The sequence below is a fragment of the Diadema antillarum genome, unplaced genomic scaffold, assembly GCF_040938485.1.
Source record: "Diadema antillarum isolate AM-2024a unplaced genomic scaffold, OU_Dant_1.0 seq00001224_RagTag, whole genome shotgun sequence".
NCBI classification, from domain to species: domain Eukaryota; kingdom Metazoa; phylum Echinodermata; class Echinoidea; order Diadematoida; family Diadematidae; genus Diadema; species Diadema antillarum.
The window spans coordinates 219,862-234,905 of record NW_027272014.1 but is presented as its reverse complement, the minus strand read 5'-3'; the positions used below and the strand labels follow the sequence as shown (position 1 = coordinate 234,905).

The 15,044-nt window shown below is 36.2% G+C and overlaps 1 protein-coding gene across 1 annotated transcript in view; it reads right to left on the bottom strand.

The window, feature by feature from the left end:
• LOC139744978 (betaine--homocysteine S-methyltransferase 1-like) overlaps positions 1 to 14,842 on the bottom strand; it is a 30,350-nt gene extending 15,508 nt beyond the window's left edge. Inside the window, exons 1-2 of the mRNA XM_071655387.1 lie at positions 14,650 to 14,842; positions 275 to 416 (exon numbers count right to left, since the gene is read on the bottom strand). Coding sequence (XP_071511488.1) covers positions 275 to 416; positions 14,650 to 14,676 — 169 coding nt within the window. The 5' untranslated portion in view covers positions 14,677 to 14,842. The remainder of the gene's footprint in view (positions 1 to 274; positions 417 to 14,649) is intronic.
• Between the last annotated feature and the right edge of the window lie 202 nt (positions 14,843 to 15,044).

Below are 15,044 nucleotides of genomic sequence, written 5' to 3'. Positions count from 1 at the left end.
TTTCATCTGTTACTCTTCTAATGTTTATTGAAAATGTTTAACCGAGTCCAATGCCAACCTGGTGTGCCCTGTATGAACTCCACATAGAAATTCATCAAATCTCAGAGGCAGCTAGAGGTTAATGATGAACAAAGTTTTGTCTCCAGATATGGAGAATGAAATGACCTCCTTGAAATGAAACTGCAAATATGGATTCATATGAATTAGCCAAGTCTGCCATGTTATTATTGTTAGGTATCCTTAGTTGCCAGGACCAGTGGGAAGGGAAACTGACCTGCCTCTGGATACTCCACGGTGGCTTCGGGAGTCCATGGTCCTGCCTTCACGTAGCCTCTCTTCTCCAGTGCAAAGACGTAGCCTCCATCTCCAATGACAATTTCCCCACCATCCAGACGCTCAAGCAGACCCCGTCGGTCCTGAAAAGCAGCACAAATCCAGGGCATTAGAACCATTGTTTCTCCCAGAATATCATTATATACATGTACCAGTACCACATAACATTACTGGAATTTTCCTCGGGGAAATTATGTGGTCTGAAAAAAAGAAGAAGAGATCTTTCAGTTGGTGATATTGACCTTCACCTTCACCCCAAGGATTTAAGGCAATTCAGTGGGAACCAGTTTCTATGCTTCCTTCTTAAAGGACAAGTTCACCTTCATAAACATGTGGGTTGAGTGAATGCAGCAATATTAGTAGAACACATCAGTGAGAGTTCGAGCAAAATCGGACAATCCATTCAAAAGTTATGAATTTTTGAAGTTTCTGCTCAGTCACAGCTGGATGAAAAGACTACTATAGCTTGTGATGTCACATGAGTACAACAACATAAAGAAAGAATAAAGAAAATTCAACATATATTTCCATTTTTCTCGCATAACAGAAGAACACTTGACTTCTCTCTTTCAGAAGGCAGGGGGAATAATATTACCCTTAACATACGTCAGTAGCAAGTTGAAGAAATGTGCACTTTATTGAAAAAAGTAAAGTTTTGTGAAATTCTCTTTTTATTTTCCTTATATAGTTATATGCATGTGACATCATACACTGTAGTAGTCTTCTCTTCCAGCAGTGACTGCACAGATACTTAAAATATTCGTAACTTTTGAATGGATTGTCCAATTTTCCTCAACTTTCACTGATGTGTTCTACTAATATTGCTGCATTCCCTCAATCCTTTAGGGTGGACATGTCCTTTAAGTCACACATACAACTTGTACTAGAACTGGGCATTTCTAACTGAACTTTCTGCTCGAAAGTGACCTTTTTTTTTTCACTGAATACAGTGACCTACCACCACTACCTTGTATCATATATTCTATCAAGTAAATGATGGATTAAATGCAGGCCCTATCTGTTAAATTGCTACCCTTCATACAAAACATGCCTTAAAACATTTCTAACTGAAATATTGGCTGGAAACAGCCAAAGTACCTTGCAGGCTTGATCTTTGATTTTGTTGAATTGTGGCCTTTCAAGCTACAACTGTTAATCCTTTCAAGCAAATAAGTGTTAATTATTTATGTCCAATACAAGTATGCTAAATTACTACCGTAAATGTACTTGTGTGTATAGCTTAAATATCAGTACTCATTGGAATTGTTTGTGTATTTCTCCTGTACAAACTCATACGTACATGTACATATGTACCGGCATATTGCACCTTCCAACCTTTCACCCCACGATCATTTCATGAACAATCCAAAGCTTGTATTATTTTTATTTGCTATTTCTTTCCTTCCGATCAAATGTCATTGAATTATGTCAAAAATGCTATGTTTGGCAAAAATTCAATGATCTTTGACCCTTAATAATCTTGATGATTTTGCCTTGAATCTCATCCAGCGTATGTCAGGGCTGCCAACTCTCACGCATTGAGCGTGAGACTCACACATTTTGGTCCATTCTCACTCTAAAACTTTATTTCATATGCATGCATTTCTATTGATCTCACTCATTTTGACTCCTAAATGATAGCATTGGCCTATGGGAGTCTCACTCTCAACTACAATGTATAGTTTCCAGTGTTGGCAGCCCTAGTATGTTGTGCATTCTATTGTACCTCAGCAAAGTACCAGGAAATCCAATGAATAGCTTTTATTAATACAACGCAACAATATCTCAGATTACTGCTACCCTAAAACACAGCAGTCAGTACCTCTGGCATCCTTCGGAGTGGATAACTTTGATATTTAAAAAAAAAAAAAAAATGAATGTTTCCTGGGGCAGATCCAGGAATTCTGTGAAAGGGGGGGGGGGGGGGGGCGCAACTAATATTTCTGGTGCCACTTCCGGGTTTCATTTCATTTTTTAATCTTTATTTCTTTTGTTTTTAATGAGAAATAAAGGGGGGGGGGCGTGCACCGGTTGCGCCCCCCTCTGGATCCGCCACTGGTTTCACACACTCTCAGTCATTATTGTGTTTGTAACCTGGGATGATCTAGCTCAAACTCAATCATTCATGGTACTGTTGCCCTTCAGTATTACATGACTTTCAACAGAAAAAACATGCAGGCAGCTTGATGGGAATTAATTAAATTTATTATTTAGATAATGCTGGGGGGGGGGGGGGGGGGGCAACACTGAGCGCAGTCATGATCAACTCTGCTTGAACCTTTGTGTGCCATCTTTTCTAGCCTGGCCGAGTCAGCCACTTGGAAATATCCAATATTTTCCTCAAATTCACTGATTTTCACAATGGAGACAAAAACTAGCTGATCAATAAGTTTCCATTATCATAAAATTGGACGTTTTGGCGGCGCACTAAAAATGCGTATTGTTGTCCGCTCAATTTTTACCATTCAATATCAGCTGTCAGAGCATATTGAACAAAACGCATCTAAGGCCAACATATTAATTCCCCACCAGGCTACAGTTGTTACTTGCCGTTCAAGATCATACCATATTCAATTCTGTCTCGTCTATTGTGCGAGCGCTTACTGAATGCGCAATACTAGTGCGCGCCATTTTGTTACAATTCACAAGCGCATGAATCTTGCTAGTTGCTTGTTTCATTCGCAGTTTTAAGGGCTTCCCCTTTTCAGCGCTAGGATGTGACTGCCGAGTCAACTTCAAAGAGGCCCGGTAAATTTGAGCAGTTTATGCTTGCTCTACTCGATTGTATAGATGATAATAATTATACTGGATGGCCTTGATTCATGGAATACCAGGGAATATTGCACTCGTTAGGGTCAATATTGCACTCATCTTCGATTCGTGCAATATTGGCCCTAACTCGTGCAACATTCCCTGGTATCCCATTCATAGCCATCCCATATCATATAAATATTCAAGGCTGCAGTGCAATATTGACCCTAACTTGTGCAACATTCCCTGGTATCCCATTCATAGCCATCCCATATCATATAAATATTCAAGGCTGCACACTAACCCATTTTTTTTTTCTGTGATCCAACCTTGCTGTTGAGCCAATAGGTACCCAATTTTTCATTTTTTTTTTTTTATTGGTACATTCCTAAAAAAAAAAAAAAAAAAAAAAAAAAAAAAAGTTTCTGGACCAACAGTGATATTTACTGGACAAGGACCTTTGGACCAGTGTCAGTGTGTACTACTACACAGCAAATAAACATTACAGCCATAGCTTTTTCATAAAATTCACATCAATTTCTTGACAACTCTGCTGTATGTACTGCACGCATTCTAGCAAAAACACTTCTACAAAGAGGTACATTGTACATGACTTTGAGTAAGGTTTTTCTTTTCAAAAGCACTCCTGCTTTGCAGTCTCAGAATAATGTGCCATGTAGGACAGCCCTATACACAACAGCCAACAAAAAGACAAAAAGGAAATGAACTTTGTCCCATTAGGGCCTACATTGTACAGGTCTGCACTTCCTTGACCTCCAGTCTATGACCTAGCTTGTACGTACTATTTCTTCTTTCCATTTAAGTCTCATGAATGGCACCATAGATTTTAATATAAGCATGTTCTACTACTTTCAGTTTCCTAATCTTGTTTTTCTTATCTCACTGAAAGCTATAGCCTACTGATACTCGGGATTATTCTATGGTCAAAAAATTGATTTCCTGTTTAAAGAGATAGCACAGCGTTGGTTGAGATGAGGATTGGGCTTTTAACTTTTTCCAAGATACCAAGAATTAAGCCACTTATGACATAAGACAAAGATAAGAGTAATTCAAAATTTATTAGATGAAAATCGGTCACAGAATGGCTGAGACATCCAAAAACAAAGTAAAACAAAGTGGTCCTATAATAAAAGGTTACTGGATATCTCAGCCATTTCAAAATCAATTTTCATCGAATAAACGTTGTATCCCTCTTGGAATTGGAATTACATGTCCTTTCATATTTCATAAGAGGTTTCTCATTATCTCACCAACAATTAAATGTTAGAAACCTGACCTTGGGTCTCAGGCCAGAACTGCATGTACAATGTACCCTTTAATTTTAATTTCAATACACTATCACTGCTCTCATTACAGGAAATTTGTTCAACAGAGCTCTACACCAAAACACTAACACATGGGACAAACATACTTTCCATCAGTCCCTTCGAGTATCTCAAGAACAGGGCAGGGACTGCTACACACACATCATCTCCCTACCAATCCAGCCAGAACCAGTTTTACCCAGCCACCAAACCCAAACCATTAGAGAAAAAGAAAATATGATAATACCTTGGCTTTCTGGCTTCATGCCAAGCTGCACTATCACCAACTACACAGCGATTTATACCAGCCTCCTCCAACCTCCCTGGCATAATAAAGCCACGAGACACGTCTTTCAAGTACAGTACTGGTTGTATTTAATTAACCTCTGCCAATCGCTGTGTACATGATAAGTACTAGTATTTTGCAGTTGGCCTTTTTTACGATCAGTGGTGTAACTTTTGTACTCAGAGGGTCAAAATTTCAAACAAAATATTTTTTCATTATTCTGTTTGATTCCTGTTGGAAAGTATTCAAATTTTTGAAAAAATAACATTTCAGACCTTAAAGCTGAAGAGTTATTGGTGTAATTTAAGGAAAACCCTGGCACCTGAAGTAAATTTAAGCAAAATTTTGTTTTCATGAATTGCACCATAATGACAAAACTCTGTAGTCAAACTTCACCATGCAAAGTTTATATGGTTAACAACAATATATAGTTTGTGAATCAAAACTATTTTGGGGTTGAATATAAAGTGATTTTAAAAAAAATACATGAGATTTATAAATTTTTGGTAAAAATACCAATTGACATGCAATTTTTAAGATTTTAACTATTTATTGGAGGGCAAGCCAGGTCAAACTCTATACTATAACAAGTCTTTAAGAAGGGCTACCTTCCTATGTAGGTTAAATGAAATTCCAATCATTTCTTTAAATCTTGGATTTTTCACACATGGATGTTTCGGAGGTGACAGTTAACATAATAGAATGTTTCGGAGGTGACATTAATATTAACACTCAGTTTTTTTGAGAATAAGTGACAATAACACAAAACTTCTTCTTTTTATCAATGTTTTTAATGATTATAACTCGAGAACAAGAAATTAACTCCTGTTTCAAGCAGATAAACCACACAGAACAAGTGTTTTTTTACACTTCATTAATTAGCATGGGTACCGGTAGTTTGCCTTCCATTTGGACGAAGGTTTTAAGCTAAATATTGTAATCTGAAGAAACATGGCATTCCATTTTCTACCTTAAATTGAGATGAGGGTGTGAGATCATTTTAGTAATGTTCCTTTGCTCTCAGAACGTTTTATTCCACAACACCAGGGAAGAATCACTTCGTTTCGGAGGTGACATTCAATGTTAACATTGTGTTGAAATATTCATTTACAGTAAGAATATGATAGACATAAGCTAGATATTGTAACCTGAAGAAACATGGCATTCCATTTTCTACCTTAAATTAAAATGAGGGTGTAAGATCATTTTAGTAATGTTTCTTTACTCTCGGAACATTTTATTCCACAACACCAGGGAAGAATAACTTTGTTTCGGAGGTGACATTCAATGTTAACATTGTGTTCAAGTATTCATCCCAGTGTATGTCCCCCCCCCCCCCCCCCCCAAATTTACTATTAGATTTTGACATTGATAGCACCCAACATGATTAAATCAGCTAAAATCTACTTTGGGGTCTTAAATTATAACATCTTAGCTCTATTTTGCAGAAAGCCCCAGTCAATTTGGTTAAGTGGTCTCAAAGAAATGTGGATTGTTATCAAGGATGTCAGGAGTCTGATTCTTTCAAGTTTAGCACTTGGATGCTCTTGGAACTGCATATTAATGTGTAAACACAATATACAGAACTTGGAGGGAAGGGATTCCTGACATGCTCTACAAAAATTCTCATTTCTCTTTGACCTCTGAAGCAAATTGAATGGGGTTTTCTGTAAGGTGTGGGCAATGAGTTATATTTTCAATCCCTCAAATTGTATTTTAGATTGATTCACTATCTTTAAAGTTATCGTTGCGGAGGGTACCATTGTAATTTTTTGGTGGGGACATACACCATAGGTTATGAATGCCAACAGCAAAAATTCTTATTTGACTTGTATTATGTTTTTATTTGCACATAGTATTATAAATAGATTAATTCAAGGATGTTCATGAATTCTTCATCATTCTTGATAGCCACCATACAAATGTTATAATAGTGGTGAAAGGTGTTTGGTTCATCTGGGATAAATTTTCTATAATACCAGATGCATTTAAACTATTGACATTACTAAAATGTATTTTATGTATCTTTCTGAATTGCTTGAAAATTACCAGCAAATCATATATATTAGTCACTTTTGAGAGTAAAAAGTATAAGATAAGAAAAAATCATTTTATTGTTTTGGAGGTGACACAACACAGAGACAACCCAACTTCTCAGGTGTTAACTAATATATTGTGAACATTCATGTCTTTCCTCATGGCTTTAATTTTCAAATATAAGCTCTTTCTTTCAGTTCTTACTTGTTATTTTGTTTAGTTATTCTCTTTCATGATAGTGGATACCAGCTCATATTTTGTTTTAGATTGTAATTCATACTAATCTTTAGAAAGTTTTTACAGTTTGGTTAAGACAACAGTTTGTGTTTCCCAGCTGAAGAGAGCAACATAATGCTTTTGTGTGAACTTATGGGGAAGTTTTTTTTTTTGGTTAAGTAATTTTACCCATCAACTTCTCAGAAGGTCCCGGACACGAACTGGTCTCAAATAACCCTATAAGGGACCGAAAAAGGACAAGTTCACCTCAATAGACACGAGGGTTGAGTAAATACAGCAATATTAGTAAAACACATCAGTGAGAGTTTGAGGAAAGTAAGGCAATCTGTTCCAGAGTTATGAATTTTTGAAGTTTCTGCTCAGTCAAAGCTGAATGAGAAGACTTCTATAGCTTGTGATGTCACACGTGTACAAGGATATAGAGAAAGTATCAAGAAAATTCAACATATTTTCACTTTTCTTGCATAACAAAAGAACACTTGACTTCTCTCTTTTGGAAGGCAGGGTGAATAATATTGCCCTAACATACATACATCAGCAGCAAGTTGAAGAAATGTGCACTTTTTTCAAAAAGTAAAGTTTTGTGAAATTCACTTATATTTTCTTTATATCGTTGTATGCATGTGACATCATACACTGTCGTAGTCATCTCATCCAGCAGTGATTGCATAGATACTTTAAAAAAAACATAACTTTTGAATGGATTGTCCAATTTCCCAAACTTTCAATGATGTGTTCTACTAATGTTGTTGCATTCACTCAATCCACATGTATATGAAGGTGGACTTGTCCTTTAAGAAACCATTTTCTTTTCCTTGAAATTCCAGTACTTAAAGCCAAATTCTAAGATAAAACATAATAACAAAAAAAGGTAAACATGTCATCAAAATTATATTGAGATAGAACTACAAATCTTTTTTTTTTTTTTGGATCTTTCCCTTTCCAGTCCTGGGGACTTGTTCCTCTGTTCACTTCAGTTGTCAAAATCACTTTAGTTGTCAAAAAATACAATGTCATAAACAGTTGGTTCAACTTGGAAAATGTAATAATTATTGTCATATTTAAAAAAAAAAAAATCACATAATTTTGTTTATGATTACCACATTGTACATGGAAAAACAACAACTAAGAATTCAAGAACAAGTTGTGCACCAGCTACAGGCATGTGGCCTTTTTGTGGAGTTTGATTATTTTATGATTTTTTTAAGATTGTGGACTAGGGCATGCATGAACTGCCACATGTATCACTTTGGTATCAAGGGAATTCTGGTGAGCTAGGTATATCTACAAAAGTCACTTCTATTGTAATGATTTTGTAGATATTAAATGTATTCGAAAATGTTAGTAGATAGTGAAAAGGAACTGAAGTCTTGCCTTTCACAATCACATAACAATATGGTGTTAACAAACAATGTCACCTCCGAAACACAAGAAAAAGCAACCTACATGGAAAGCTGTGATTGGTAAATCTTCACAACTAAATTGCTTAAATTGGAAATCAAGCTTCTAAGATGAAAGCATCTATATGTTTACTTAACTAAAGCAGGAGAATTGATCTTGATTTCAATTTTATATATACAACAGATGGGTGTATTTTGTGCATTCTCTTTGTTAAAAAAGTGAAAAAATGCAAATTTGCCCTAAAACGTACAGTATAGTAATAAAAATAAGAGTGAGAGTGTGTTAGTTGATTTCTCCACTTTGAGACTTATGTTACTAAAATAAATGAAACCATTGGTGTACATGATGTGGTTTCTCTTCAATAGAAATGAGCAAAAACTCTTGTTAACAGTGTTTTGTCACCTCCGAAACAGTAATTCTTAGTTTTTATTAGATCTTTTATTAATCTCTCGAAAATTCTCACTTCCTGTTGCCATATTACTATTTTCATCCAAAAGAGATTCCTGTCAATTGGACAGAATCAAACAAAATTGCTTTGTCTTCGAGAAATTATCAAATATAATACGCTTGTTGTTTCGGAGGTGACGATTGTTTCGGAGGTGACAAGTGTTAACGGAAAATTGTAAATTGCTCCGAAATGAAAACAACAGGCTATATTTCTACTACCTTCCTTCAGAGATAATGTGAGGGGATATGTTACATTTTTGTAAATGTAATGTATAACTGATGTCAAGAATAAAAAAATCAAATACATAAATCTGTTGTCTCGGAGGTGACAGAAAAGTTAACGGAAAAGTTGCATAAATTTATAAACACTCACCAAAAAAAAAAAAAGCTATTTAAATCAAATAATCTTTGGATCGAAGTTAAGTCAGATTGATTACTATTCTGTTTTGATGGAAATTAGCAAAGTTGAATTTTATAATTGTGAGCAAGAGCTAACTCAAAAGAGGGGTTAATTGTTAACGGAAAATGTCACCTCCGAAACATAAAGTTTGGACAATTTCAGTCTTTAAAGAAGACAAAGCAGAACCTGGTAAACATAATAGTTCTTAATGTTGGATACCTGTCTATCACCACAACAACAAAAATAATGAACAGGAATAAACAATTTAATATGCTAGGTCTGACAAAAAAAACCATGTCAGAGTGCATACACCAAAAGTGTTGGATTTCAAGCATGTAAGTGCATGCCACATCTGAAAGAAAAAGAGAGGAAAGTTTATTAAGGTACCCAAGGTAGACACTGTGGGTGGTAAGTTTATGAGAAAAAATAATGCATATCTGTCAGTGTATAAGAAAGTTATACAGCAATTAGTGCCAAAACCGTGTGTTACACCACTGATTGTAAAAATGGCCAGTTATGATTCAGAATCTAACATAAATACTGCCTCCTTTCTCAGATAAAATGCACTGTATCATCTCAAAGGTAGGATATCCCTGACTCCTCTGTAAAGGGTTATTTCCCTCAATGAAAACGTTTTCAATCATGTGACCAACCAATTATGAAAATGTCTTACAAGTAATTCATGAAGAACTACATACTTTACCCCCCCCCCCCCCAAAAAAAAAAGAAAGTGGTGTGTGTATCATTTGATTTTGTAAGATTAGTAAGATTTGTAAGATTTGTAAGATTTTATTGACTCTATCGAGACCCTCTCGGGGTATGAGAGTACAAACATATTTACAATGTACAATATATGAATACAAAAATATAAGTGATAGTATGTACATGTGAAAATAACTGATAAATAAATATGTTTACAAAACAAGGCATAAAGGACATTGAACTACTCTACCACTACGTCTACAAACATTCACATCTACTTTACTTTCTACAAAACAACTGTCTTTCTTCTTTGGTATTGACGAGAACTGAAACATAATAATTCAGACAAATTTGGCTAGTTTTTTTCAAATGGCATGCATTAGTTGAATTGAATAATTTGACCATGTAATGCACTTGGTCTACTGGCTGTCAAGCTACTTGGTAAATACAATAATCTCTCTTTGTTAAAAAAGGGACAAATAAAAATATAATGAAATTCATCCCCTATATCGTCGGATGAACATATAGTACAATGCAATTCATCTGTCAGGCTTGCATCAAACCTGACACTAATCACCTTTGATACTAATCAAGCAATACCCACCATGTATCAAATTCAAATGTATCATTTAAATGTTCGTCTATTAATTAATGCTTATCAGTTTCCACTGAAAGATCTGAAATATTTCTTGAATTTCTTCCCTTCCTTTTTTAAATACAGGCATCCCACTCACCCTAACATTATCACAACATCTGATTGATTTACTAACTGTAATATTGACTTACTGTACTTCACTACGTGATGTTCATACATGTACCTGAAAGAGGCCTCATGCCTCAATCTTTCCCATGACGACGGAATTTTAATTACTGGTAGCAAATGGCCTTTGAAGGTTGCTTCAGCAGGAAATGTTAGATGCACATGAACTACACATTCAGTACAGGCAGGAAGGTGGGAACCACTCTCTTCCCACCTCCCTGGTATAGGTCTCTGCCTGACTGTACACACAAATCCGCTGTATGTTTCAGGTCAAAGGTCATGCTTTACTTCAATTGTCTGCTCCTCTGTGGGACTGACTCCAAAGGACAAGTTCATCTTCATGGACACGTGGATTGAGTGAATGCAGCAATATTAATAGAACACCCACAGCAAGAGTTTGAGGAAAATGGGATAATCCGTTTAAACGTTAAGAAATGTTGAAGTTTCTGCTCAGTCACTGCTGGATGAGGAGACTGCTACAGCTTGTGATATCACATGTGTACAACGATATATAGAAAATATAAAGAAAATGCAAAATACTTTCACTTTTCTCGCATCATAAAAGAACACTTGACTTCCCTCTTTCAGAAAGCAAGGGGGAATAATATTACCCTAACATACGTCAGTGACGAGTTGAGGAAATGTGCACTTTTTTTTCAAAACGCAAAATTGTGTGAAATTCTCTTTAGTATAATAGTAATATTTTCCTTACATTGTTGTACGTATGTGACATCATACACTATAGTACAGCTGCAGTCTTCTCATCCAGCAGTAACTGTGCAGATCAATACTCCAAAAATTCATTACTTTTGATGGGATTGTCCAATTTTCCCTAAACTTTCACTGATGTGTTCTACTAATATTGCTGCTTTCACTTAATCCACACGTTTACAGGAAGGTGGACTTGTCCTTTAAAATTTGATGTCCACACAAACACCACACCCACTCACACTGAATGGTACTACATTGTATATACCCACAATTGGTATTTCATATTACCATGGTGCTGTACCTGTAAAATGGTGTCTGCTGTATAATTGGAAGCACAAAACCAGAAAAATGTTCCACCTGGTAAAACAAAGAAGCTCCTTGATATGAAAAACACATTTCCTGCATGGAAAAGGTCTTCTTTTTCAAGCAGGTAACTTTCGATGCAACTTCAGGAATCCTGAATTCTCCTATCAACACTGCCTGATACACTTTCCAAAGTGCATGCTCCTCATAAAGGTAAAACCTCACACCCATTGCCACAGAAGAGAATGTGTTTATATAGTTACCATGGTGATGACACTTGAAACATAACCTGCAAGGAATAGTCATGGATTTACTCTTCTCTATTTCAAACATCCACACATGTACACAGTACACACAAAATTGCTTTCCATTCTAAAACTTGTGAAACAAAATGAATGTCTGAGTGCCTTGACCCTTATCCTAACCCTATTAATCCAGACTCTAACCCTAAACCTAACCCTGATCTTTACTCTAACCTTATTACTAACCAGTATTTAGCTGCAAGGGGGGGGGGGGGGGGGGTAAGTGCCCTAATATGATAATCAAAATATGTGTGGGTAGAAAATGCCAAGCTACATAATGAAGCAAGTCTGCATGATTTCTAAAATGACTTGGATAGTAGTTCTGCCAATAAAAACATTCAAGAATAGGGTAACGTGAGTGAACACCCCATCTCTCTTTTATGAAGGAACATAAGTGTAGTGCAACCATATTAATGTTGCATCACAGTCGTTAAATGAAGAGAGCTCCACAAGGATTTCATGAAAATTTAAAGTTTCATAACTTTGAAGTACTGGTACTGGTATATCTTTTGAATGAATCATCCAATTACATTCAAATTTCCACTATTTGATTTCCTGGAAAATTCTGCATTTTACAGGACAATTTTTTCTGATTTATGTACTGAATGAGTTTTCAGCAAGCACCATAATCATTTCACAGTCAATAAGAGGTCGACACTGGTAAAAGACTTCACTTTTTTTTTTCCAACAAAATATCCATGGGAATATGAAAGATATGTCCTTTACAAACTTTCTGGGAAGTTGAAGATCTTGTGAGGAAGAGGGATATAAACTTTTTAAACAAATAAAGTAAGTTCAATTTATGCAAAGTTACCTGACCAAGGTACCGTTGTGACCCTCCTTCATCATACTGTAAAAGTGGATATTTTCGCGCGACTTATTTTTCGCACTTGGCCGGGTAAGAAGAGTTTAGCATGTTTTTAATTCCAGGCATGGAATCAAGACATCACGCACAGGAACATACATGTGTGGCAAGCAAAAATATGCCTGTGCTTTTATTTTTGCGCTAGTTTCTGGTTGCGCAAAAATTTCAACACCGCGAAAATTTCCACTTTTACAGTAAGTATGTACATGTACAGACCTACTGAAACATTCACAATGGCCTACCACTACCACACATGCCAGGTTCTACGTATTTAAAAGTGATTTTATGCTGTTGATAGGGCCTTTCAAAATTTGATTTGACATCTATTCCTGACTGGGGAAAAAGGTTTCAAACCACTCTGGGACAATGGAATAAGTCAGTCACTGTTAAGTATGATCAGTTGATCACTTCGACCAATGAAATAACATTTAGAACTACTTGATTTGCCTTTCTGCCATAACTTGTGTAACTGTAAAACACATAACATGTGTGACCACCCCACTTAAAACCAATGTAAAGAAGACCAGAATTCTTTGTAAATGACCAAAATACCTGGTTATGTCTAAGTTTGACTAAGAAGAAAATCAAATCTGTACAATTTATACCTGAAGAGTTAAAGGGGAAGGCTAGTAACTGATCAGTGGGAATCAGTGGAAATGCTGGGAGATGACTGTTCCAATCCTTATGGGATTCATTCAAGAGTACATTATCATATCTATTGTTGTGTGAAAACTATTTGCTTCAGAATGGTCTCATATTCAAGTAATGTGCAGTTTAATGTTTCCAGGTAAGCGTCCCTGGTCAGTGATGGGGCATTAATCTGCACATTACTTGAATATGAGACAGTTGTGAAGCAAATGATTTTCACACAACCGTAGATATGTAATGTACTCTTAAATGAATTCCACAAGGATTGGAACAATCATCCCCCAGCATTCGCACTGATTCCCACTGATCAGGTACTAGCCTTCCCCTTTAAACTTTTCTCTACCTGCTGTCAAAATAAATTTGATAATGATAGTAAAACTCTCATATTTCAGTCATTTTTGGAATAGACCCTAGACAAGTCCAATTTTAGCAGGTTAATTATAAGGGCCTAACAAAGACTTGAAAGAGTCTACATTTTTTTCTTCTCTTTTTTTCAGCTTAGTTTAAAGCATACAAATGTACTGACTGGTAGGCCTACCTCCTTCGTTTTACTAACACAGTTTACTGTTTTCCTAAGTACAAGTGTCAACTTAGGAACAGACTTGGAAAGAAACTTAGGAAGATTTTCAGAATACCATTACCACTTCTTCGGAAGAAATCCTTACTTAGGGCAGGCCCTATGAAGAAATTTCTTCCTAACAACGTTAGGAAGGATTTCAGATTCAGAATACCACCCCTAGTGCCTAGACTCGATCACGAGTCATGACATAAATTTAATCATAATTAAAAAGGAAAATTATATTTCTTCCATTTGAGCCCTTTCTAATCATAAACTAGACTGGTTTAGTTTATTCAAAAAGTTATCCCCAAACAACTCGGTTTGTTAGACCCCTCTCCATGATATCATGATAAATGGCTATGCACCACATGGTTGAGAGAGGAAAGACCCTGTTTCTGAGATAAGAGCACGACTGAAGCCATTTTGTCTTTTCTCCGACTCTGTCTCTGCGACTCTGGTGTGGAGTGAAGCACAATAACCAGTTACAGATTAAGAGCAGATGCAGTCCGATGCAGCGCTGAACTTGTTTGAGGACACACATTATAGTCGTCTACATAAAGTAAACGAGAAATTAACACTTACAGTTCTGGGTTTCTTGGCATCCGACATCGTCAATTCTGGTGATATGTACAGTATCTACTCAACGGAAGATGTTGGAGTTGTGATTTGTTGAGGTGATGGAGAATGGCGTGCGTGGCACTCTACTAGTACTAGCTCACAATGGGAGCAGGATTCTTGGCGCGAGTTGGCTGGATCACAATGGATGAAAGCTCTCTCTTCCTGAGAAAAGAACAACATAAATGGTACGGCATTATATGCGACACAACTGCTGAACAGAAGCATGTAGTGCAGACCGCGTATAAACAACAAGCTCCTCCTTTCTTCTAGTAACGTGTGCAGAATAAACGTAGTAAACACGCGACTCTTATGGCACGCCATATGTGATTAAAGTTGACACCCCCAGAAATAACACGTAT